The sequence below is a fragment of the Nerophis ophidion genome, linkage group LG18, assembly GCF_033978795.1.
Source record: "Nerophis ophidion isolate RoL-2023_Sa linkage group LG18, RoL_Noph_v1.0, whole genome shotgun sequence".
In the NCBI taxonomy this organism is placed as follows: domain Eukaryota; kingdom Metazoa; phylum Chordata; class Actinopteri; order Syngnathiformes; family Syngnathidae; genus Nerophis; species Nerophis ophidion.
The window spans coordinates 47,660,126-47,687,133 of record NC_084628.1 but is presented as its reverse complement, the minus strand read 5'-3'; the positions used below and the strand labels follow the sequence as shown (position 1 = coordinate 47,687,133).

Below are 27,008 nucleotides of genomic sequence, written 5' to 3'. Positions count from 1 at the left end.
TTTTGGTCACAAAAAACAATGACGTTTGGTTCTTTTATGAATTTATTATGGGTCTACTGAAAATGTGAGCAAATCTGCTAGGTCAAAAGTATAAATACAGCAATGTTAATATTTGCTTACATGTCCCTTGGCAAGTTTCATCTGACATCACATGGACAAAGCTAACACCTTCTGGAAGAAAGTTTTGTGGTCAGATGAAACAAAAATACCCAGCAATATGTTTGGAGGAAAAAATATGAGGCCTTTAATCCCAGGAACACCACACCTACCGTCAAGCATGGTGGTGGTAGTATTATGCTCTGGGCCTGTTTTGCTGCCAATGGAACTGGTGCATTACAGAGAGTAAATGGGACAATGAAAAAGGAGGATTACCTCCAAATTCTTCAGGACAACCTAAAATCATCAGCCCAGAGGTTGGGTTTTGAGCACTGTCGAGTGTTCCAACAGAACAATGATCCCCAACACACGTCAAAAGGGGCAAAGGAATGGTTAAATCAGGCTAGAGTTAAGGTTTTTAGAACGGTCTTCCCAAAGTCCTGACTTCAATGTGTGGACAATGCTGAGGAAACAAGTCAATGTCAGAAAACCAACACATTTGACGTTTGTCAAGAGGAGTGGTCAAAAATTCAAGCAGAAGCAAAAGCGCCTTATTGCAGTGAAACTTGCCAAGGGACATGAAAGCAAATATTAACATTGCTGTATGTATACTTTTGACCCAGCAGATTGGAAAGTTGTGAGAATAGTTGTTTCTAAATTACTACAAAAAACTTTGTATTACATTATGTTCCTGACAAGAAGGCAAAAGGCTGAAATCTACCAAGAAGAATGCTCGTAAAACTCCACAGGGACTACAAAGCGGACAAATGGCAGGATCTGCCCAACTTCCAGAGGAACTCTTTTTGAAATATTTTACAAACTCTTTTTGAACTATTTTGTGGAACTCTCTTTGAACTATTGAAGTGAATTGTGAATTATATTTATATAGCGCTTTTTCTCTGGTGACTCAAAGCGCTTTACATAGTGAAACCCAATATCTAAGTTACATTTAAACCAGTGTGGGTGGCACTGGGAGCAGGTGGGTAAAGTGTCTTGCCCAAGGACACAACGGCAGTGACTAGGATGGCGGAAGCGGGAATCGAACCTGCAACCCACAAGTTGCTGGCACGGCCACTCTACCAACCGAGCTAAACCGCTCCACCATGGGACTCTCTTTGAACTATTTTATGGGACTCTTTCTGAACTATTTGACAAACTCTCTTCGAACTGTTCGGTAACCGAAGGCTACGCTGTTTACGATCCACTTCCTTCAGGAAGCAGCAGTTGGGCAGGCGGGGGGGAGAAAGTCAAATAAAGAAGGAGTACAATCTTTGGGCAGAGCGTGGTGCAGGACTGTACGGGGAGTACAGTGGCCATGTCTCTCCTCAGATCGGAGTCCAAATTTAATTCTGCCTCTGTTTGATTCTTTGCCTTTGGTCTTGTTTAATAAATGTCATCAGTGTTCGCACCTGACAACAGTGATAACATTTTTGCAGGTTAATTTGCCACAATTCCTCAACAACTTTCACGCTGCATGCACGGACTTTATTTGCTTTGCCCTTGAGGATAAATGCAAAAAAAAAAAAAAAGAACACAGTGAATGTGATTTTTACTTGCCTACACAGCCCATATACTTTAATCCCCTACACCGGAAACCAGACATGTCCTGCTGGCTTTAAAAAAATCCCTGGTTTCCAATTAAACTATCACCAATCATGCAAGACGGACACAAAAAAGAAAATGCGCGTGTCAACCTGTGTTTGTGTGCGTAATATGACGGTGGTTTCCGGTGCCGGCGTGGAGCATCAACCAGGCCTGTGTAGTGCATCCAAAGGCAGTGAATCGAATGATTAATAAGTAATCCCTTAGTCACCCCTGAGGACTGCAGAGTCTTGCACACTTGCAACAAATGGCCATGCGCACCCTTTCTCTACCCCGCCTGTTTTCATGGCTTCAGCAGATTAGGGATGTGACTGCGATGCAACATGCACAGACATTTCCCATTCAAGGTGTCTCCATGCATGTCCACTTGATTAAAGTCGTCCTTTGGAATGTCCATCACCACGCTGAACTAATTACGATAAAAGACACCAAGTGGAGGAGTTCAAGTACCTAGGAGTCTTGTTCACAAGTGAGGGAAGAGTGGATGGTGAGATCGACAGGCGGATCGGTGCGGCGTCTTCAGTAATGCGGACATTGTACTGATCCGTTGTGGTGAAGAAGGAGCTGAGCCGGAAGGCAAAGCTCTCAATTTACCGGTCGATCTATGTTCCCATCCTCACCTATGGTCATGAGCGAAAGGATAAGATCACGGGTACAAGCGGCCCAAATGAGTTTGGGTCTCTCCCTTAGAGATAGGGTGAGAAGCTCTGTCATCCGGGAGAGGAGCCAGATGAGGTGGTTCGGACATCTGGTCAGGATGCCACCCGAACGCCTCCCTAGGGAGGTGTTTAGGGCACGTCCAACCGGTAGGAGGCCACGGGGAAGACCCAGGACACGTTGGGAAGACTATGTCTCCCGGCAGGCCTGGGAACGCCTCGGGATCCCCCGGGAAGAGCTAGACGAAGTGGCTGGGGAGAGGGAAGTCTGGGCTTCCCTGCTTAGGCTGCTGCCCCCGCGACCCGACCTCGGATAAGCGGAAGAAGATGGATGGATGGATGGATGGATGGATGGACAGCCACCGGGTGAGGGCGGAGTCCCTTTCTTCACGCTCGACATTGACTTCCCGTTGATCAATAGATCAGTTATTGAAAGCTTGAAATGTTTAGTTGGTTGTAATGAGTTGGACTAGAGCGGGGGGGGGTTGCAGGGGGTGATCAGCAACTAGCAAATTTAGCGCCGCCCTAGTGGCTCCCTGGACCTCTTTCAGATATGTGCGAAAATGGAAAAAGATGAAAAAAAAAATGTTTTGTTTTAATATAGTTTCTGTAGGACAAGGGTGTCCAAACTTTTTCCACTGAGGGCTTGCAGACTGAAAAATCCAAGTATGCGGGGGCCTTTTTTAAAAGCAATACAAGATTAGTTTTTTACTTCTATGGCAGGGGTCGGGAACCTTTTTTGGCTGAGAGAGCCATGAAAGCCAAATGTTTCAAAATGTATTTCCGTAAGAGCCACATAACATTTTTCAACACTGAATCCAACTAAATTTGTGCATTTTTAAGTATGACCAACATTTGTAGAGTAGAATAAGTCTCTTATTCTTTTTAACAACATTGTTATTCTAAAGATTAAAGGGGAACATTATCACAAAATCAAAAGGGTTAAAAACAATAAAAATCAGTTCCCAGTGGCTTGTTGTATTTTTTGAATTTTTTTTCAAAATTTTACCAGTCTCGGAATATCCCTAAATAAAGCTTTAAAGTGCCTTATTTTCGCTATTTGCGATGCCACTGGCCATTTCCCTGTGACGTCACACAGTGCTGCCAATGTAAACAAACAATGGGAATAGCACAGCAAGATATAGCGACATTAGCTCGGATTCAAACTCGGATTTCAGCGACTTAAGCGATTCAACAGATTACACATGTATTGAAACAGATGGTTGGAGTATGAAAGTATTGAAGAAGAAACTGAAGCTATTGACGCTATTCATAGCCATAGCATGGCCGAATAGCTGCGTTAGCATCGCCGGTAAAATGTGCGGACCAAATGATCAGGACTTTCGCATCTTTTGACACTGGAGCAACTTAAATCCGTCGATTGGTAAGTGTTTGTTTCACATTAAATGTGGGTGGAAGGAAACGTAATATAGTTGCAAATGCATCTACAGGTTATCCATGCATCTCTGTGCCATGTCTGCTTTAGCACCGCCGGTAAATAGCATGTTAGCATCGATTAGCGTAGCATGTTAGCATCGATTAGCTGGCAGTCAACATCAACAAAACTCACCTTTGTGATTTTGTTGACTTAATGGTTGCAAATGCATCTGCAGGTTATCCATACATCTCTGTGCCATGTCTGTCTTAGCATCGCCGGTCAAATGTGGAGACACTCTGGTACATTCAATGGGGGTCTGGCGGCAGACACTTTGGCATCTTGGGGCCAGTGGTGCAACTTGAATCCCTCCCTGTTAGTGTTGTTACACCCTCCGACAACACACCGACAAGGCATGATGTCTCCAAGGTTCCAAAAAACGGAAAACAACAGAGCTGAGACCCGGTGTTTGTAATGTGTTGAAAATGAAAATGGTGGCTGTGTTACCTCGGCGACGTCACATTCTGACGTCATTGCTTCCAGCGCGATAAACAGAAAGGCGTTTAATTCGCCAAAATTCACCCATTTAGAGTTCGGAAATCGGTTAAAAAAATAGATGGCCTTTTTTCTGCACCATCAAGGTATATATTGTATTATATTTAACCAATAATATATATAATACTTCTTACCATTAATGCGACATCTTGAACAGGTGCGGTAGAAAACGGATGGTTGGATTAAAATGCATGAGAATGTTCTATAATTTGAAGGTTATTTTTGAAACTGTGATTACCAGCGGAATTATTCATTACTTATCGTGTTAAGCAATGTCAGCTAAGATTTATCCGAGAGCCAGATGCAGTCATCTGGCTCTAGAGCCATAGGTTCCCTACCCCTGGTTTAAGCATTAGACACCTTTTTACCTGCACACTGCCTCCCGCTGTTTCCCACATCTACAAAGCAATTAGCTACCGACTGCCACCTACTGATATGGAAGAGTATTACACGGTTACTCGGCATAGCTCGGTGAGGAGAGTGGCCGTGCTAGCAACCTGAGGGTTCCAGGTTTGATTCCCGCTTCCACCATCCTAGTCACTGCCGTTGTGTCCTTTGGCAAGACACTTTACACACTGCCCCCAGTGCCACCCACACTGGTTTAAATGTAACTTAGATATTGGGTGTCACTTTGTAAAGCGCTTTGAGTCACTAGAGAAAAGCGCTATATAAATATAATTATCTGAGAGCCATATGTAGTCATCAAAAGAGCCACATCTGGCTCTAGAGCCACAGGTTCCCTACCCCTGCCCTATGGCTTTCCTCAAGTTTGGGCCCCGGTCTCCGGAAGGGTCTTAGTCATAAAAATGTTAGAAATAAGTTTTAAAAAAATGTGGTTTTCATTTTACGCTTGAATCTCGAGATCAACTTCAGGTCTGTCTGACGTTATAACATTTTTTGAAATTTATTTTTTTATGTTTATGGCCTTTATGTCAAAATCCTTATTTATATGGCAAACACACAAACTATGCAACGTTTTCCCCCAAAACATTTCAAAGTGTAATATTTGACGTGAAGTAATTAGGACCATAAATAGGTCAATAATTTATTTATATTTTTTTACTTTTAACGCTTAAGTCTGTAGATCTCGATTATAAGAAGAAGAAGTCTTTATTAATTTTTAGTTTTTGATTTATTTTTTTTAAACTTATATTTTTAATTATATTTTTTTAAATAAATCAACATAAAAAACACAAGAAACAATTAGTGCACCAACCCCAAAAAACCTCCCTTTTTCATGACAAAGAAAAAATACAAAAAAATAAAAAAAAAATTAAAAAAGCACACATGTTTTGGTTTTTGAGTCGTTTTGTGTTTTGTCGATCGTTTGGGACTCTTCCTGTTCTTAGTTTTTGCACTTATTTACCTTTTCTCCATGGTTTCTGATTTGTTCCACCTGCTCTTGTTTCTGATGCGCACCCTTGTTTTGATTATTGCGTTAGTATTTAAGCCTGCCTTCGACCTCAGTTCTGTCTGGTTTGTTTGTTTGCCGTATGCAAAACTCACGTTGGTAGTCCTCCTATATCTTTACTTGTGTTAAGATTTGCCTTAGCTTCTCGTGTCCTCGGCACGCTCATCTTGGACACTTGGACTCCATGCTAAGCTTAGCGTTAGCTTCCCATGCGTTCAGCACGCCTTTTCTTTTGTCAGTTTTGCACCAGTGTTCTTTTATTTTTGTATTAAACCAAGATCCTACCTGCAATTCCTGCCTGTTTGGTCCATTTGCATCTTGGGGTGACTCAACGCGCATCCACGATGCGCTTTAAACGCGACAAAACATGATTCACTGATTCGATTATTTGGCGAGCGCCGTTTTGTCCAACTAATTTTGGCGGTCCTTGAACTCACCCTAGTTTGTTTACATGCGTGACTTTCTCCGACGGGATTTATGCCACTTCTTTTTCTGTTTCATTTTGTCCACCAAACTTATAACATTGTAAATGAATGCACAAAGGTGAGTTTTGTTGATGTTATTGACTTGTGTGGAGTGCTAATCAGACTGTAAGCTAATTGATGCTAACATGCTATTTAGGCTAGCTGTATGTACATATCGCATCACTATGCCTCATTTGTGGCTATATTTGAGCTCATTGAGTTTCATTTAAGTTCTCATAATTCAATTTATATCATGAAACACTATCTGTATGTAATATGGCTTTTCATTTTTTGCGGCTCCAGACAGATTTGTTTTTGGATTTTTGTTCCAATGTGGCACTTTCAACATTTTGGGTTGCCGACCCCTCAGAGGTGGGTAGTAACGCGCTACATTTACTCCGTTACATCTACTTGAGTAACTTTTGGGATATATTGTACTTCTAAGAGTAGTTTTTATGCAACATAATTTTACTTAAGTATATTTATAGAGAAGAAACGCTACTTTTACTCCGCTCCATTCATGTACATTCAGATCGTTACTCGCTACTTTTTTTTTTTTTAATCAATCTATTAATGTTTGTTTTGTTTTTTCAAAGTAGGATCTACGCATGCCTGCGTTTCACCAATCAAATGCAGTCACTGGTGACGTTGGACCAATCAAACAGAGCCAGGTGGTCACATGACCGTCACACGTCGAATTTGACTTAAAAAAGTTGAACAACTTATTGGGGTGTTACCATTTAGTGGTCAATTGTGCAGAATATGTACTGTACTGTGCAATCTAATAATACAAGTTTCAATCAATCAATCAAAAGTGTAAAGGAAAAAAGACACTTTTTATTTCAACCGTACTTCCCGTCAAAAGCCTAAAGGCTGATCGCACACTTCCTGTCTTCACAATAAAAGTGCCGCTAACAAAATAAGAGTCTTCGAAAGCCAGCGCAAACAAGCTAGCGAGCTACGGAGTTTGCCGCCAATGTATTTCTTGTAAAGTGTATAAAAACGAATATGGAAGCTGGACAAATAAGATGCCAAAAACCAACGACTTTCATGTGGTATTAGACAGGAAGGAGGAACTTTTTTTCTCCTCCATTTGAAAACGTGGAAGTTATCAGCACTTTACTGTCTGATTCCAATCAATGCAAGTCATCAGAATCAGGTAATACACCAACTTATATTCTTGTCTTCATGAAAGATAGGAATCTATATGTTAAACATGCATGTATATTCATTAAAACACCTTCAACATGTCAACAAAAACGGCAAAATAAATAAATATAAATTATATACTGTATTTTTATATATATATATATATATATATATATATATATATATATATATATATATATATATATATATTTATATATATATATATCCATTTCCTACCGCTTATTCCCTTTTGAGGTCACGGGGGGCGCTGGCACCTATCTCAGCTACAATCGGGCAGAAGGCAGGGTAGACCCTGGACATAATATACATGACATGTGTGTGTATGTATATATGAGGTAGATCACCTCGACTCGGTCATTTATTAAGTAATTGATTAACGTTGAAAAACTTATTGGGGTGTTACCATTTAGTGGTTAATTGTACAGAATATGTACTGTACTGTGCAATCTACTAATACAAGTTTCAATCAATCAATCAAATCAATGAATGCCTACTGAGCCTATGGTGCTGTTAAGTTATTGTGGCTCAATTTGCCTTTTTTTATTTTAATGTACTATTATTTAATATATATTATTGTTTTATATTATTGGATTCTGATGCGTCATCTATGTTGCTGTTCCTCGATCTGAGCGCTGCTTTCGATACTGTCGATCATAATATTTTATTAGAACGTATCAAAACACGAATCGGTATGTCAGACTTAGCCCTGTCTTGGTTTAACTCTTATCTTACTGATAGGATGCAGTGTGTCTCCCATAACAATGTGACCTCGGACTATGTTAAGGTAACGTGTGGAGTTCCCCAGGGTTCGGTCCTTGGCCCTGCACTCTTCAGCATCTACATGCTGCCGCTAGGTGACATCATACGCAAATACGGTATTAGCTTTCACTGTTATGCTGATGACACCCAACTCTACATGCCCCTAAAGCTGACCAACACGCCGGATTGTAGTCAGCTGGAGGCGTGTCTTAATGAAATTAAACAATGGATGTCCGCTAACTTCTTGCAACTCAACGCCAAAAAAACGGAAATGCTGATTATCGGTCCTGCTAGACACCGACCTCTATTTAATAATACAACTTTAACATTTGACAACCAAATACTAAAACAAGGCGACTCGGTAAAAAATCTGGGTATTATCTTCGACCCAGCTCTCTCCTTTGAGTCACACATTAAAAGCGTTACTAGAACGGCCTTCTTTCATCTCCGTAATATCGCTAAAATTCGCTCCATTTTGTCCACTAAAGACGCCGAGATCATTATCCATGCGTTTGTTACGTCTCGTCTCGATTACTGTAACGTATTATTTTCGGGTCTCCCCATGTCTAGCATTAAAAGATTACAGTTGGTACAAAATGCGGCTGCTAGACTTTTGACAAGAACAAGAAAGTTTGATCACATTACGCCTGTACTGTATATACCTTTATATACATATATACATACATATATACCTATACTGTATATACCTTTATATACATATATACATACATATATACCTATACTGTATATACCTTTATATACATATATACATACATATATACCTATACTGTATATACCTTTATATACATATATACATACATATATACCTATACTGGCTCACCTGCGCTGGCTTCCTGTGCACTTAAGATGTGACTTTAAGGTTTTACTACTTACGTATAAAATACTACACGGTCTAGCTCCATCCTATCTTGCCGATTGTATTGTACCATATGTCCCGGCAAGAAATCTGCGTTCAAAGGACTCCGGCTTATTAGTGATTCCTAGAGCCCAAAAAAAGTCTGCGGGTTATAGAGTGTTTTCCGTTCGGGCTCCAGTACTCTGGAATGCCCTCCCGGTAACAGTTCGAGATGCTACCTCAGTAGAAGCATTTAAGTCTCACCTTAAAACTCATCTGTATACTCTAGCCTTTAAATAGACTCCCTTTTTAGACCAGTTGATCTGCCGCTTCTTTTCTTTCTCCTATGTCCCCCTCTCCCTTGTGGAGGGGGTCCGGTCCGATGACCATGGATGAAGTACTGGCTGTCCAGAGTCGAGACCCAGGATGGACCACTCGTCGGGACCCAGGATGGACCGCTCGCCTGTGTATCGGTTGGGGACATCTCTACGCTGCTGATCCGCCTCCGCTTGAGATGGTTTCCTGTGGACGGGACTCTCGCTGCTGTCTTGGATCCGCTTCGAACTGAACTCTCGCGGTTGTGTTGGAGCCACTATGGATTGAACTTTCACAGTATCATGTTAGACCCGCTCCACATCCATTGCTTTCGGTCCCCTAGAGGGGGGGAGGGGGGGGGGGTGTTTGCCCACATCTGAGGTCCTCTCCAAGGTTTCTCATAGTCAGCATTGTCACTGGCGTCCCACTGGATGTGAATTCTCCCTGCCCACTGGGTGTGAGTTTTCCTTGCCCTTTTGTGGGTTCTTCCGAGGATGTTGTAGTCGTAATGATTTGTGCAGCCCTTTGAGACATTTGTGATTTGGGGCTATATAAATAAACATTGATTGATTGATTGATTGATGGTTTTAGTTGCTTAAGAGATATTCCTGCCTCTGAATTTGTTCATTGCTATTTTTATGTTTTTGTGCATTATTTGTTGCCGTAATCAGGTTACTCATCAGTTACTCATTACTTGAGTAGTTTTTTCACAACATACTTTTAACTTTTACTCAAGTAAATATTTGGGTGACTACTCCCTACTTTTACTTGAGTAATACATCTCTAAAGTAACAGTACTCTTACTTGAGTACAATTTCTGGCTACTCTACCCACCTCTGCCGACCCCTGATTTAAGACATAAATACACAAGTCAAACGTGGTTGGGGAGGGTGCATGAGACTCTTTTAGATCAGGTAGCGCTCCCCTTGTGATATTTCCCATCTAACTGTGGCCGCTCATCCATCCCTAATCCAATTTCCTCTCTCTAATTGCATCCACTGTGACACACAACACATTTGCAGAGTGTGCAACAGACAATCTAAGCACACCAACCCGCTTTGTCCAAAAAAAAACTTGAGTCGACAAGATGTACAAAACATTTAGGAAGGTTCTCAGGATGTTAAGCTAAATTAATCATTTTAAAGTAGCAAGTAAAGCACGTGTTTCTATTAACGGTGCCTTTGAAGCTCTGTCAGTGAAGGTAGAAATGGACTATGTAGAACATCCATCCACACGCAGGCAGTCATAGCACATTACAGCGACTACAAGTCAGATGCTTTTGATTTCAGATAGTTTTGGTGTAAGATAGAGTCGTGGTCAAACATTTGCATCCACTTGTAAAGAACATAATGTCATGGCTGTCTTGAGTTGTCAATCATTTCCACAACTCTTATTTTTTGTGATAGAGTGATTGGCGCACATAGACTGGGGCAAAAAAGTATTTAGTCAGCCAGCGATTGTGCAAGTTCTCCCACTTCAAATGATGACAGAGGTCTGTCATTTTCATCATAGGTACACTTCAACTGTGAGAGAAAAAAAAAATCCAGGAATTCACATTGTTAGAATTTAAAATAATTTATTTGTAAATTATGGTGGAAAATGAGTAAATAAGCTCTCACTGATGGAAGGAGGTTTTGGCTCCAAATCTCACGATACATGGCCCCATTCATTCTTTCCAGAAAAACAGCCCCAAAGCATGATGTTTCCACCCCCATGCTTCACAGTAGGTATGGTGTTCTTGGGATGCAACTCAGTATTCTTCTTCCTCCAAACACCACCAGTTGAGTTTATACCAAAAAGTTCTATTTTGGTTTCATCTGACCACATGACATTCTCCCAATCCTCTGCTGTATCATCCATGTATCCATTTTGGTATAAACTCAACTTGTCGTGTTTGGAGGAAGAAGAATACTGAGTTGCATCCCAAGAACACCACACCTACTGTGAAGCATGGGGGTGGAAACATCATGCTTTGGGGCTGTTTTTCTGCTAAGGGGACAGGACGATTGATCCGTGTTAAGGAAAGAATGAATGGGGCCATGTATCGTGAGATTTGGAGCCAAAACCTCCTTCCATCAATGGTTGACCAAATACTTATTTTCCACCATAATTTACAAATAAATTCTTTAAAATTCCTAAAATGTGAATTCCTGGATTTTTTTTCACATTCTGTCTCTCACAGTTGAAGTGTACCTATGATGAAAATTACAGACCTCTGTCATCATTTGAAGTGGGAGAACTTGCACAATCGCTGGCTGACTAAATACTTTTTTGACCCACTGTACGTCATGTGTTGCCTTCATTACAACACTAAAATACGTCTTTTAATTTAATGTGGCTCCAGACAGATTTGTTACGCTGTTAAAATACTTTGAATGCACATACTTTTTTGTTTTTGTAATATATTTTTACGACCTAAAGCCATAAGGCTGGAAAGTTATTAAGTTTGTGTATGCTCTTCAACGAATGTTGCGTTCCAAAACCTCTCAGTCCCAGGGCCTCGCATAAGGTTGAGGCAACAAAGACTTTGGCTAAGCAGTATGCACATTATTTATAACAATTTGAACAGTTTATGCAACCTTATGACCCGCAGCCCCACTTCATATACAGTAGAATAGGTTTGTATGCATATGGTATCTCAACTCAAAATCCAGCAAGCATCCTATTATATTATTTTAAAGGACAATATTACAAAACCCAAAACCAAGAAAAGTTATTTTTGCATAATATTGCAAAACAAAACGCCAGATAATATGTCTTACCTTATGCACACACCATAATAATACTAGTTTTATCCATCGAGCGGCGCGGCTTCATAGCTTACCAAAGTCCTACTAAAACGATCTGATAGATTTTTCAGCACCATGTGCAATGTTCGATATTTTCAATGAAACATATAACATGTTGGTGTTTACTTGTTTTACCATGTGTAAAAGTGCTTTGAGTCACTAGAGAAAAGCACTATATAAATATAATTCACTTCAAATTCACTACTTGAGGCATATAGCAGTCTACACGTATCTCTTATGTGTGACTGCCATCATATTGCAGTCCATGCATATTTATCATGTGTGACTGCCATCATATTGTAGTCTATGCATATTTATTATGTGTGACTGCCATCATATTGCAGTTAACGCATATTTCTTATGTGTGACTGCCATCACATTGCAGTCTAAACGCATCTCTTATGTTTGACTGCCGTCATATTGCAGTCTACACGTATCTCTTATGTGTGACTGCCATCATATTGCAGTCTATGCATATTTATCATGTGTGACTGCCATCATATTGTAGTCTATGCATATTTATTATGTGTGACTGCCATCATATTGCAGTCAACGCATATTTCTTATGTGTGACTGCCATCATATTGCAGTCTACACGTATCTCTTATGTGTGACTGCCATCAAATTGCAGTCTACACGTATCTCTTATGTGTGACTGCCATCAAATTGCAGTCTACAGTACAAGTATATCTTATGTGCAACACTGCCATCATATTGCAGTCTACAGGTATCTCTTACATGTGACTGCCATCATATTGCGGCCTACGCGTATCTCATATGTGTGAATGCCATCATATTGCAGTCTAAACGCATCTCTTATGTTTGACTGCCGTCATATTGCAGTCTACACATATTTCTTACATGTGACTGCCATCATATTGCAGTCTACACATATTTCTTACATGTGACTGCCATCATATTGAAGTCTACAGTACAAGTATATCTTATGTGCGACACTGCCGTCATATGGCAGTCTACACGTATCTCATATGTGGGAATGCCATCATATTGCAGTCTAAACGCAACTCTTATGTTTGACTGCCGTCATATTGCAGTCTACACATATTTCTTACATGTGACTGCCATCATATTGCAGTCTACAGTAAAAAGTATATCTTATGTGCGACACTGCCATCATATTGCGGCCCACACGTATCTCATATGTGTGAATGCCATCATATGGCAGTCTACACGTATCTCTTATGTGTGACTGCCATCATATTGCAGTCTAAACGCATCTCTTATGTTTGACTGCCGTCATATTGCAGTCTACGCATATTTCTTACATGTGACTGCCATCATATTGCAGTCTACAGTACAAGTATATCTTATGTGCGACACTGCCATCATATTGCGGCCTACACGTATCTCATATGTGTGAATGCCATTATGTGGCAGTCTACACGTATCTCTTATGTGTGACTGCCATCATATTGCAGTCTAAACGCATCTCTTATGTTTGACTGCCGTCATATTGCAGTCTACGCATATTTCTTACATGTGACTGACATCATATTGCAGTCTACAGTACAAGTATATCTTATGTGCGACACTGCCATCATATTGCGGCCTACACGTATCTCATATGTGGGAATGCCATTATGTGGCAGTCTACACATATCTATGTGTGACTGCTATCATATTGCAGTCTATACGAATCTCTTATGGGTGACTGCCATCATATTGCAGTCTACACGTACAAGTATATCTTATGTGTGACTGCCATCATATTGTGGCCTACACGTATCTCATATGTGTGAATGCCATTATATGGCAGCCTACACGTATTTGTGTGACTGCCATCATATTGCAGTCTATACGAATCTCTTATGTGTGACTGCCATCATATTGCAGCCTTCACACATCTTTTATGTTTGACTGCCATCACATTGCAGTCTACATGTGTCTCTTGTGTGTGACTGCCATCACATTGCAGTCCACACATATATCTTATGTGTGACTGCCATCATATTGCAGTCTACAGTACAAGTATATCTTATGTGCGACACTGCCATCATATTGCGGCCTACACGTATCTCATATGTGTGAATGCCATTATGTGGCAGTCTACACGTATCTCTTATGTGTGACTGCCATCATATTGCAGCCTTCACACATCTTTTATGTGTGACTGCCATCACATTGCAGTCTACATGTGTCTCTTGTGTGTGACTGCCATCAAATTGCAGTCCACACATATATCTTATGTGTGACTGCCATCACATTCCAGTCTACATGTGTCTCTTATGTGTGACTCCTGGTCACACTTATTTCACCATGTACTAAAAACAATAGCTTCGAGTTCGGTAAGCACAACCAAAATGATTCCGTATTATGGGTGCACCGGCTTATAAGGCCAACTGTCGAGTTTGTGAGAAAATTAAATGATTTTAAGTGCGCCTTATAGTCCAAAAAATACGGTAGCTAGGGGGTCCCCGCGCCATCCGTCCATCAGTTTGGGGGTCCTTGGCCTTCCTTGGCCTGGGAAACACAGTAGACCCCTGCTCTACTGTGAAGTCTATTCACTGTATGTTTCTTTATCACACAAGATAAACTGCAATTTAAATAATGGTTGCTGAAGTGTTGAATGGATAAAATACTTGATCTGAGCGACTCACTTGTTTCTCCCATCTCGTATTCGCTGTCTCTGAGCAGCTCGAAGATGTCCACCTCCAGCTTGCCCGTGGTGGAGCGATTGCTGCTGCGGTTGATGCTGTCTTTGGCCAGCGTGATGGCCAGACGCTCTCCTCTGCTGCACTCCATGGGGTCGTCAAGGATGGCAGCTGCACACACAGAAACAACATCGGGGTTCCAATAAAAAAAGCCTTGAGCGCAGGCGACAAAGACAAGTGGTCAATATCCTCCGGTCGGTCGGAATGGCTTTTGTATTTAATGAATGTCTTGGCCAGAATTACACGTTTTCTCATGAGACCCTTTAAGTCAGGGGTGTCCAAACTTTTTCCACAAAACAAAACAAGCGGGGGCCAAGTTGAACTTTTTTCATTTTAAAAACCAATACAATATGCACTTTTTTTTGTATTTTTTAAATTGTTGGGGCTCCCTCCAGTTAGGTCAGGGGTCACCAACCTTTTTGAAAGCAAGAGCTACTTCTTGGGTACTGATTAATGCCAAGGGCTACCAGTTTGATACACACTTCAATAAATTGCCAGAAATAGCCAATTGGCTCAATTTACCTTTAATAAGAAAATCTATATGTATAAAAAAACTGCGTGTTTCTGTCATTTCGTCGTACATTTTTTTTCCTTTTACTGAAGGTTTTGCGTGGGTTCCCTCCGGGTACTCCGGCTTCCTCCCACCTCCAAAGACATGCACCTGGGGATAGGCCCCTCCCACCTCCAAAGACATGCACCTGGGGATAGGTTGATTGGCAACACTAAATGGTCCCTAGTGTGTGAATGTTGTCTGTCTATCTGTGTTGGCCCTGTGATGAGGTGGAGACTTGTCCAGGGTGTACCCCGCCTTCCACCCGACTGTAGCTGAGATAGGCGCCAGCGCCCCCGCGACCCCAAAAGGGAATAAGCGGTAGAAATGGATGGATGGATGGATGTTTTTTGTAGGGAATAAATGATGAAAAAAACCTTAATTGAACGGTTTAAAAGAGGAGAAAACAGGAACAAAAAAGAAAATTAAATTTTGAAACATAGTTTATCTTCAATTTCGACTCTTTAAAATTCAAAATTCAACCGAAAAAAAGAAAAGAAAAACTAGCTAATTCGAATGTTTTTGAGAAAAATAGAAAAATATTTTATGGAACATCATTAATAATTTTTCCTGTTTAAGATTAATTTTAGAATTTTGATGACATGTTTTAAATAGGTTAAAATCCAATCTGCAATTTGTTAGAATATATAATAAATTGGACCAAGCTATATTTCTAACAAAGACATATCATTATTTCGTCTAGATTTTCCAGACCAAAAATTTTAAAAGAAATATAAAATACTTTGAAATAAGATTGAAATTTGATTCAAAAGATTTTTTAGATTTGCCAGAATATTTTTTTTTTTATTTTAATAATACGTTCTTCGTCGAAAAAACAGAACCTAAATGAAGAATTAAATTAAAATGTACTTATTATTCTTTACAATAAAAAAACAAATTTACCTGAACATTGATTTAAATTGTCAGGAAAGAGGAATGAATTTTAAAGTTAAAAAGGTATATGTGTTTAAAAATCCTAAAATCATTTTTAGGTTGTATTTTTTTCTAAAATTGTTTCTGAAAGTTATAAGAAGCAAAGTAAAAAAATAAATTAATTTATTTAAACAAGTGAACACCAAGTCTTTAAAATATTTTCTTGGATTTTCAAATTCTATTTGAGTTTTGTCTTTCTTAGAATTAAAAATGTCGAGCAAAGCGAGACCAGCTTGCTAGTAAATAAATAGAATTTAAAAAATAGAGGCAGCTCACTGGTAAGTGCTGCTATTTGAGCTATTTTTAGAACAGGCCAGCGGGCGACTCATCTGGTCCTTACGGGCGACCTGGTGCCCGCGTTGGTGACCCCTGAGTTAGGTCTTAAGGACCCAGAAAGGTTTCAGTCTTAAACAAGGTTCAAAATAAGTCGTATATTATTTTTTTCATAAAACCCTTGAATCGCTAAATCTACTTCATTATTTGTTTTACTTTTTACGAGCTTTTTGTCGAAACCCTATTTTTTGAAACAAAATACAAAATTATATTCCCAAAACGATTTTCAAAGTGAAACATTTATTGTGAAGTAATTGGATCCCTAAATAGGTCAATAATTCATAGCAAAATATATTAGAATTTACTGTTATTATATTTTTTTTTTAGCAAAGACAGTTATTAAAATCCATTAAAATCCTTAGGGATGCTAAAGTGCCCCACTCATAAAAAGGTCATGCTTTTTAAAATTTTTATTCAACACTTAAATCTCTATATCAGCTTCAAACAATATATTGTAAGTGGTTTAGTATATTTATAATAATCAATAAAGTAATTAATATAATTAGTATTATTTTATAATTAGTATGGAACTATTTTTTTCTGAATTGCATATTTTTCATGTTTTTATGTACGTTGTATTTATGTCCTTTTTCTCCTGAAATCAATCAATTTTTAGCAACATTGATTTTTTTTTCATTATTATTTTGTTGAGAAATCATTTAAAAAATAGTGTTTTTAAAGTCAACAATGCAACTTTTTCTCGTTGCATTTCACCTATTTGCTCTTTTATTCCACTTTTTAATGTTTAAAAAAATATATATATATATTTTAGTATTTTTAGAACGATATGCTGCGGGCCGGTAAAACATTCCCTGCGGGCCACAAATGGCCCCCGGGCCACACTTTGGACACGCCTGCTTTAAGTGCACCACCAGTCCTTCAGTGGCGCATTTTGTGCACGTTTTTTTTTTTCTTGTCCTGAAGGCTTTTTTTTATACCCTTTTAATGCAAATATCTGATTAAAAAAACTGTTATAGTAGAATCTTGAAAAAAAAACAACTACTCCTCCATTAGGTGAACTTTTAAGTACACAAGAGCTTTAAATAATGATGGAAAAAAAAGTTACACACTGCCAAAAAAGAGCTTATAAAATATAAGATAAACCCATTTCAGAAGAAAAAAAAAAAAAAAAAATATATATATATATATACAGTATAATAACTAGTGAAAATACCTGCCCATGCAGCTAGTTGTTTTTTTTTACCCGATAAGACATCTGTACAGGCAAGGCAACTTTATTTATAAAGCAGGTTTAATTTTATTTTTAAATTGAACCAACGTGCTTTGCAGGTTAAAAAGCATACAGCAAAAAAAAAACCCCAAAGAACATAAACAATGAATGAGCTAAACAAGATAGTGCAAAAGCAATACAATAGAAGGGTTCGAATAAAAAGTAAAATTGCAAGATGAAAATAATGAAATAATAAAAGTGCGACAAATTGAAATTCAATCAATGTTTATTTATATAGCCCCAAATCACAAATGTCTCAAAGGGCTGCACAAATCATTACGACTACAACATCCTCGGAAGAACCCACAAAAGGGCAAGGAAAACTCACACCCAGTGGGCAGGGAGAATTCACATCCAGTGGGACGCCAGTGACAATGCTGACTATGAGAAACCTTGGAGAGGACCTCACTCTCCTATGTTAGCAACCTCTTTGTTTATAATCTATATTTTTTACTGGATCTACTCTAATGCTGCATTTTTTTTTTTTTTTTGCTGCTGTTACATATACTGTAATAGTTACAAACAATTGTGTTTTGTTATATATTGTATCATATAATATAATAAATCAGTATATATTATGTACTGTATATATACATGTTATATTACTTTCACAGTATCATGTTAGACCCGCTCAACATCCATTGCTTTCGGTCCCCTAGAGGGGGGGGGGGGCATCACTACGCTGCTGATCCGCCTCCACTTGGGATGGTTTCCTGTGGACGGGACTCTCGCTGCTGTCTTGGATCCGCTTTGAACTGAACTCTCGCGGCTGTGTTGGAGCCACTATGGATTGAACTTTCACAGTATCATGTTAGACCCGCTCCACATCCATTGCTTTCGGTCCCCTAGAGGGGGGGGTTGCCCACATCTGAGGTCCTCTCCAAGGTTTCTCATAGTCAGCATTGTCACTGGCGTCCCACTGGATGTGAATTCTCCCTGCCCACTGGGTGTGAGTTTTCCTTGCCATTTTGTAGGTTCTTCCGAGGATGTTGTAGTCGTAATGGTTTGTGCAGTCCTTTGAGACATTTGTGATTTAGGGCTATATAAATAAACATTGATTGATTGATTGATTGATTACATTTACATATGCATTGTCAAGTTCTTCAGGTTTTTTTCAAAGCCGTGGTAAAACTTGAAAGGGCCAAGTGGACTCAGGATGGAAACAAAGGGACAACTCAGTCCTCTTTCCTTGTGATTTATTGGTTTTTGATTTGAAGCAATCAAAAAAACTGGGTTATTGGTGTAAATGAATGGATGAACTGAATGAATAGTCAACTAGTCAGTAGTTAAATAGAATAGTTGAATTGTAGAATAGTAGATTAGGTTGATAACCTTAATCAAAAATTAAAAAAAGAACACATTGGTGTTTCTTAAACATACATCAGTTTATCTTGTTATATTCTTATTTTACTGTTATATTTGTATTCCCATTGTTCATTTTTATTGTAATATTTTTCTATTTTGTTTCCATTTATACCCCCATTATTTACTTTTTAAATTGATCTCAGCTCTGTACACTACTGCTGGAATTTTAATTTTCCTGAAGGAACTCTCCTGAAGGAATCAATAAAGTACTATCTATCTATCTATCAAAACACATGTTTTGCTTTTCTTTTAAATCAATCCAACCAAAATTAATTTCCACTGATAGGGACTAGGTTTAAGAATCAACTTAAACATTTCCAATAATATGATTGAAATTAAATAATTCAAGATAAACTTAATCACTGACCTTCAGTCAACTTAAAGGCCTACTGAAAGCCACTACTAGCGACCACGCAGTCTGATAGTTTGTATATCAATGATGAAATATTAACATTGCAACACATGCCAATACGGCCTTTTTAGTTTACCAAATTGCAATTTTAAATTTCCCGCAAAGTGTCGCGTTGAAAACGTCACGGAATGATGAATTATTTTCCAGCCCGATCCAAGCTATAAGTAGTCTGCTTTAATCGCATATTTCCACAGTATTCTGGACATCTGTGTTGCTGAATCTTTTGCAATTTGTTGAATTAATAATGGAGACATCAAAGAAGAAAGCTGTAGGTGCGAAGCTTCAGCCTTTAGCCACACAAACACACAGTGATTCCTTGTTTAAAATTCCCCAAGGTGAAGTTTTTGGTGTCAACCGGCAGTTTTTGGTGAGAAAATTGTGGTAATAAGTCGGCTCTTGCCGGAGACATCAGCGGAGCTTCCGTCCTGCTGCAGCTGCGTGACTTCCCTCAGAGACACTGGGTTTAACACACCTGTGGTCACACCCCTCCGACTTTCAGGTACTATTTAATCTCACTAAAACACTAGCAACACAATAGGCGGATACAGGATTTTCCAGAATTATCCTAATACTTCCGCCCGATTGTAGCTGAGATAGGCACCAGCACACCCCGCGACCCAAATGGGAATAAACGGTAGAAAATGGATGGATTGATATCCTAGCCCATCCATCCATCCATCCATCATCTTCCGCTTATCCGAGGTCGGGTCGCGGGGGCAGCAGCCTAAGCAGGGAAGCCCAGACTTCCCTATCTCCAGCCACTTCGTCTAGCTCTTCCCGGGGGATCCCGAGGCGTTCCCTGGCCAGCCGGGAGACATAGTCTTCCCAACGTGATATCCTAGTAAATGTGTCTAATAACATCTGAATCGCTCCTACTGCAATCCCCTTTTTTTTGTTTTCTCTAGTCCTTCACTCTAAATTTCCTCATCCACGAATCTTTCATCCTGGCTCAAATTAATGGGGAAATTGTCGCTTTATTGGTCTGAATCGCTCTCGCTGCTGGTGGCCATGATTGTAAACAATGTTCAGATGTGAGGAGCTCCACAACCCGTGACGTCACGCGCACATCGTCTGCTACTTCCGGTACAGGCAAGGCTTTTTTATTAGCGACCAAAAGTGGCGAACTTTATTGCGATGTTCTCTACTCAATCCTTTCGGCAAAAATATGGCAATATGGCGAAATGATGAAGTATGACACATAGAATGGACCTGCTATCCCCGTTTAAATAAGAACATCTCATTTCAGTAGGCCTTTAATTAATTTTTGTAAACATCAGTGAAATTATTTTCTTCAAACATTCCCCTCAGTCCAAACAAGCGCTTCTTTCCTTTGGTTTTCTCACCAGTTGTGTCTTCTGAGTCCACACAGGAGCTGGCTTCCTTCCTCTTAGCAGCATGTCATCAAGGGCTGACTGACATAGACTCAAACATTTGGAGCATGTGCTCTGAGCAGGTGAACAGGTGAACTCAATCAAGCCAATCTGTTGGAAGCAGGTGGAGATGTTCTGCCCTCAGCACTCACTGGTGCCCCTTCAGGCCTGGAGTGTGCTCTGCAACTCAGTGGTGTTTGTGCTGCTCTGTACTTTCTTGTGTTTTCTTCTCTATTTGAATTTTTTTATGAATTAAGTAAAGTTTATGACACCCTTTTTTCAAAACACAATATGGAATGTGAAATATAACAGGATAATGCATAAATTTATCATTTGCTTGCAAAATGCTTACAAAAAAGTGAGACCCCCAAATACAAGCCCCGTTTCCATATGAGTTGGGAAATTGTGTTAGATGTAAATATAAACAGAATACAATGATTTGCAAATCCTTTTCAACCCATATTCAGTTGAATATGCTACAAAGACAACATATTTGATGTTCTAACTCATAAACTTGATATTTTTTTGCAATAATAATTAACTTAGAATTTCCTGGAAGCAACATGTGCCAAAGTAGTTGGGAAAGGGCATGTTCACCACTGTGTTACATCACCTTTTCTTTTAACAACACTCAATAAACGTTTGGGAACTGAGGAAACTAATTGTTGAAGCTTTGAAAGTGGAATTCTTTCCCATTCTTGTTTTATGTAGAGCTTCAGTCCTTCAACAGTCCGGGGTCTCCGCTGTCGTATTTTAGGCGTCATAATGCGCCACACATTTTCGATGGGAGACAGGTCTGGACTGCAGGCGGGCCAGGAAAGTACCTGCACTCTTTTACTACGAAACCATGCTGTTTTAACATGTGGCTTGGCATTGTCTTGCTGAAATAAGCAGGGGCGTCCATGATAACGTTTCTTGGATGACAACATATGTTGCTCCAAAACCTGTATGTACCTTTCAGCATTAATGGTGCCTTCACAGATGTGTAAGTTACCCATGCCTTGGGCACTAATACACCCCCATACCATCACACATGCTGGCTTTTCAACTTTGCGCCTATAAAAATCCGGATGGTTATTTTCCTCTTTGTTCCAGAGGTCACAACGTCCACAGTTTCCAAATATAATTTGAAATGTGGACTCGTCAGACCACAGAACACTTTTCCACTTTGCATCAGTCCATCTTAGATGATCTCGGGCCCAGCGAAGCCAGCGCCGTTTCTGGGTGTTGTTGATAAATGGGTTTTGCTTTGCATAGCAAAGTTTTAACTTCCACTTACAGATGTAGCAAACAACTGTAGTTACTGACAGTGTTTTTTTGAAGTGTTCCTGATCCCATGTGGTGATATTCTTTACATACTGATGTCGATTTTTGATGCAGTCCCGCCTGAGGGATCAAAGGTCCGTAATATCATCGCCTAAGTGCAGTGATTTCTCTAGATTCTCTGAACCTTTTGATGATTTTACGGACCGTAGATGGTAAAATTCCTAAATTCCTTGCAATAGCTCGTTGAGAAATGTTGTTCTAAAATTGTTCGACAATTTGCTTACAAATTGGTGTACCTCGCCCCATCCTTGTTGTGAATTACTTAACATTTCATGGAAGCTGTTTTTATACCCAATCATGGCGCCCACCTGTTCCCAATTAGCCTGCACACCTGTGGGATGTTCCAAATAAGTGTCTGATGAGCATTCCTCAACTTTATCAGTACTTGTTGCCACCTTTCCCAACTTCTTTGTCACGTGTTGCTGGCATCAAATTCTAAAGTTAATGATTATTTGCAAAAAAAAAAATGTTTATGAGTTTTAACACCAACTATGTTGTCTTTGTAGCATATTCAACTGAATATGGCTTGAAAAGGATTTGCAAATCATTGTATTCTGTTTATATTTACATCTAACACAATTTCCCAACTCATATGGAAACAGGGTTTGTATTTGCTGCGGGACCCCATTTTTATGACTTTATAGGGTCCCTGGGAACCATTTTGGAAATTCCTAGCGCCAACACTGATGAAGTATTGGGGCATGCAAAACAGCAGCAGGCGGCTGTGGCCTGCGGGCTGGTTCTAAAACTAATCAAATAATATAGCGGGGGCCATAGATCATTCATTCGGCCCGTGGGTTCTAAATCATGTCGTTATGGCCAAAAATGGCCATAACGACACAAAAAGATACTTAACCCCCCGACACTTGCCCAATTTTCTCTGAGGGGAAAACCAAAATATCTCAATTAAATAATCCATCCATCTAGAAGCCTAAGCAGGGAAGACAGTACTTTCATCCAGCTTCTCCCGGAGGATCCCGAGGAATTCCCAGGCCAGCCAGGAGACATAGTCTTCCCAACGTGTCCCGGGTCTTTCCTGTGGACTCCTATCTCCTTGTGAGGTGAGGGGAGCAGTGAGCAGCATCAGTGGCCACGCCCGGGAACTATTTTTGGTGATTTAACCCCCAATTCTGACTCTTGATGCTGAGTGTCAAGCAGGGGAGGTAATGGGTCCCATTTAAATAGTCTTTGGTATGACTCGGCCGGGGTTTGAACTCACAACCTACAGATCTCAGGGCGGACACTCTAACCACTAGGCCACTGAGTAGTAAATTGAATAGTTACGTAAAAGGGGGCGTGGCCTGCGGGTCTACCGCAAAACAGGGTGTGCCAGAACTGGCCTCGAAGACAGCGACAGGTGCGTAGATGGCCCAGCTGGGCCTTATTATCTAATCACCGGTCGCCCTTATTAGCAGCAGCGGGGTGGAGACACATAGTTGGAGTTGCATGTGCTGCTGAGCGGACGTAGGAGAGAAAGATAGTTGGCTGGAAAGTAAAAGACTTGCACTTTTTGATGAATATAAAACAGTGTTACACCCTGAATTCCGGTCTCTCCTGGCAGTGTGTGGTGGTCCAAAGAACCCACAAAAGGGCCATTTAACAACTTAAAACTAGGAACATTTCTAAATATAAAGTTTTAAATCTTGCCAAGTGGCACATTTTTGAAGTGCACTCAGTAATTACTAAAGTACTTTGTGTGGTCTTCAGGGGTTTTTCAACATGTGAGACGGAAGACTTCAGGGGAGGTGTCAAGAAGTTTTTCAGGGAGTAAAGTATTTTCTTCCCTTAGGGGAAGCTCATAGCGCCACACCGTTTGTTGTTTATCTGGGATCAGATCCACTTGAGATGCACGGTCATACATTGGGAGGTGGACCGAAATCCGATCCCGCGCCAACAGTTTTAACCGAACCGAAAAACGAAGGAACTATTTGTTTTTTAAACGAAAGCTGTTGCGGCACACAAGCAGTCTGCGCCTCCCTCTGCTGCGGGACCACCCAGAGGAGCCGCTGACATCGCACCCGGACACTCCCCCCCCCTCTCACGTTGAGCGCAGCACGCCCACGCAGCCACAAGCCTGCACTCATTTACCAATCTGCTCACCTGGTACTCATGAGGGCTTGCTGGATAAAGGTCCAGTGGACCTTAGGATCGGTGCGGGATCTTAGTTACCTCTCTGTGTACCGTAAGCCTGATCTTCGCTGTGTTTCCCTCCATGATTCTGACGTCCGTGTTGCTCTCCCGCAGAGTCTTCCCCCTTCCAGATCATCTTTTGTTTCCCCCCCGTGTTTTTAGACTGCCTTCCTAGATTCCCGACCCTCGCCTGAACACGGATCTAGCCTCTCCTCTCCTGCCCTGGATGTTCACCTGCCTGCCCCTCGGACTGCCTTGTTCCTTCGCTCTCTACAACACTTGGTAACACACACTTCAGTTAATTTACACACATAATAACACACATTTTTACTTGGGTTTGACACACGCCATCTCCTTGGGTTATCTTATTAGTTTAGTATTTGTTATTATTGTTATTATTATATAATAAATTATTGAAGATTACTATCACCTGGTGTCAGTCTACCGTCATCTCCCCTCTGTTAACTATAAGGAAAGCAGTCTCATCCACCTGCAGCGGTGATATTCTACCCGAGATGTTTTGAGAGTAATGTAGACTGAAGCACAAAAGTTGATCTTTTAAAACTTTATTGCCGACCTTAAGACGCCCACAGCAGTCCTCATAACACCTTAGCACAAGCCAGTAGATGCTGCATCCACAACCCCCTGAATTATGACTATTAATATTACAACACATACACCTTACTTTTTGGACGCGGTCTGTGTTCTGCATTGCTGAGCACGGACCCCGTAAGCCATAAAACCAGTAAGCCATTAACTAGGAGTCAATTAGTTGCTTGTTAACATGACTATTAGTAACATATTGGCTCTTAATTAGTCATTATCAAGTACTTATTAACGCCTTATTCTGCATGGCCTTATTATACAACTAGTAAGCCATTATTTAAGTGTCAACTAGTTTCTTATTAACATGCAAATTAGTAACATATTGGCGCTCAGAGGCCTAGTGGTTAGAGTGTCCGCCCTGACATCGCTAGGTTGCGAGTTCAAACCCCGGCCAAGTCATACCAAAGACTATAAAATTGGGAGCCATTACCTCCCTGCTAGGCACTCGGCATCGAGGGTTGGAATTGGGGGTTAAATCACCAAAAATTATTCCCGGGCGTGGCACCGCTGCTGCTCACTGCTCCCCTCACCTCCCATGGGGTGAACAAGGGGATGGGTCGAATGCAGAGGGGAAAAAAACACCACGCCTAGTGTGTGTGAGACTATCAGTGGTATTTTAACTTGAAGTATTAATTAATGCCTTATTCTGTATGGCTTTGTTATACAACCAGTAAGCCATTAATTAAGAGTCAATTAGTTGCTTATTAACATGACTATTAGTAACATATTGGCTCTTAATTAGTCATTATCAAGTACTTATTAACGCCTTATTCTGCATGGCCTTATTATACAACCAGTAAGCCATTAATTAGGAGTCAATTAGTTGCTTATCAACATGCAAATTAGTAACATATGGTCTTTTAATTAGTCATTATTAAGCATTTATTAATGCCTTATTCAGCATGGCCTTATTATACAACCAGTAACCATTAATTAAAAGTCAATTGGTTGCTTAGCAACATGCAAATCAGTATCATACGTGCTCTTAATTAGTCATTATTAAGTACTTATTAATGCCTTATTCGGCACGACTGTTATTATCCGCTGCCCGGATCATATTATGGTTTAGATTTTTGAGTCTGTTTGTATTTTCTGTTGGTTTCCATAGTAATGGTAAATGAGTTGTACTGGTATAGCACTTTTCTACCACTTTTTAAGAAGCCCAAAGCACTTTGACAGTATTTCCACATTCGCCCATTCACGCACTGACGGTGGGAGCTGCCATGCAAGGCGCTCACCAGCACCCATCAGGAGCAAGGGTGAAGTGTCTTGCCCAAGGACACAACGGACGTGACCAGGATGGTAGAAGGTGGGGATTGAACTAGCAACCCGCAGATTGCCGGCACGGCCACTCTACTAACTTCGCCACGCCGTCCCTCAGTAACTCATTATTTTCACCTGCCGCTTGCTCCTGACGCTTACCTGTTTTGTGATTATTGTCATTATTTAGCCTGCCTTCTCCCGTCAGTCTGTCTCGCTTCCTAATGTGTCTTTGTACAACAAACGACGACTCTTGTTCTAGGTCCTGTTTATCCTAGCTTCCATGCTAAGCCCCTTTTATGTTTTCTAGCTCTCATGCTAGCTCTTTTGGTTTTGTCTAAATCTGTTTTATTCTAAAATAAATAATTTCCTACCTGCGCCCAGGTCGTTACAACGACCTTATTATACAACCAGTAAGACATTAACTAAGGGTCAATTAGTTACTTATCAACATGCAAATCAGTAACACATGGGCTCTTAATTAGTCATTATTAAGTACTTATTAATGCCTTATTATGCATGGCCTTATTATACAACCAGTGAGTCATCAACCAAGAGTCAATTAGTTGCTTACTAACATACAAAATAGTACCATATGGGCTCTAAATTAGTCATTATTAAGTATTTATTAACAACTTATTAATACTTATTATACGACCAGTAAGTCATTAACTAAAAGTCAATTGGTTGCTTATCAAAATGCAAATTAACAACATATTAGCTCTTATTTAGTCATTATTAAATACTTATCCATGCCTTATTATGCATGGCC

General features: G+C 40.1%; 1 protein-coding gene across 1 annotated transcript in view; it reads right to left on the bottom strand.

The window, feature by feature from the left end:
- Window positions 1-27,008, bottom strand: part of grik4 (glutamate receptor, ionotropic, kainate 4) — a 1,015,986-nt gene that overhangs the window by 429,631 nt on the left and 559,347 nt on the right. The window contains 1 exon segment of the mRNA XM_061878268.1: window positions 14,667-14,831. Within this exon segment, the coding sequence (XP_061734252.1) occupies window positions 14,667-14,831 (165 nt within the window).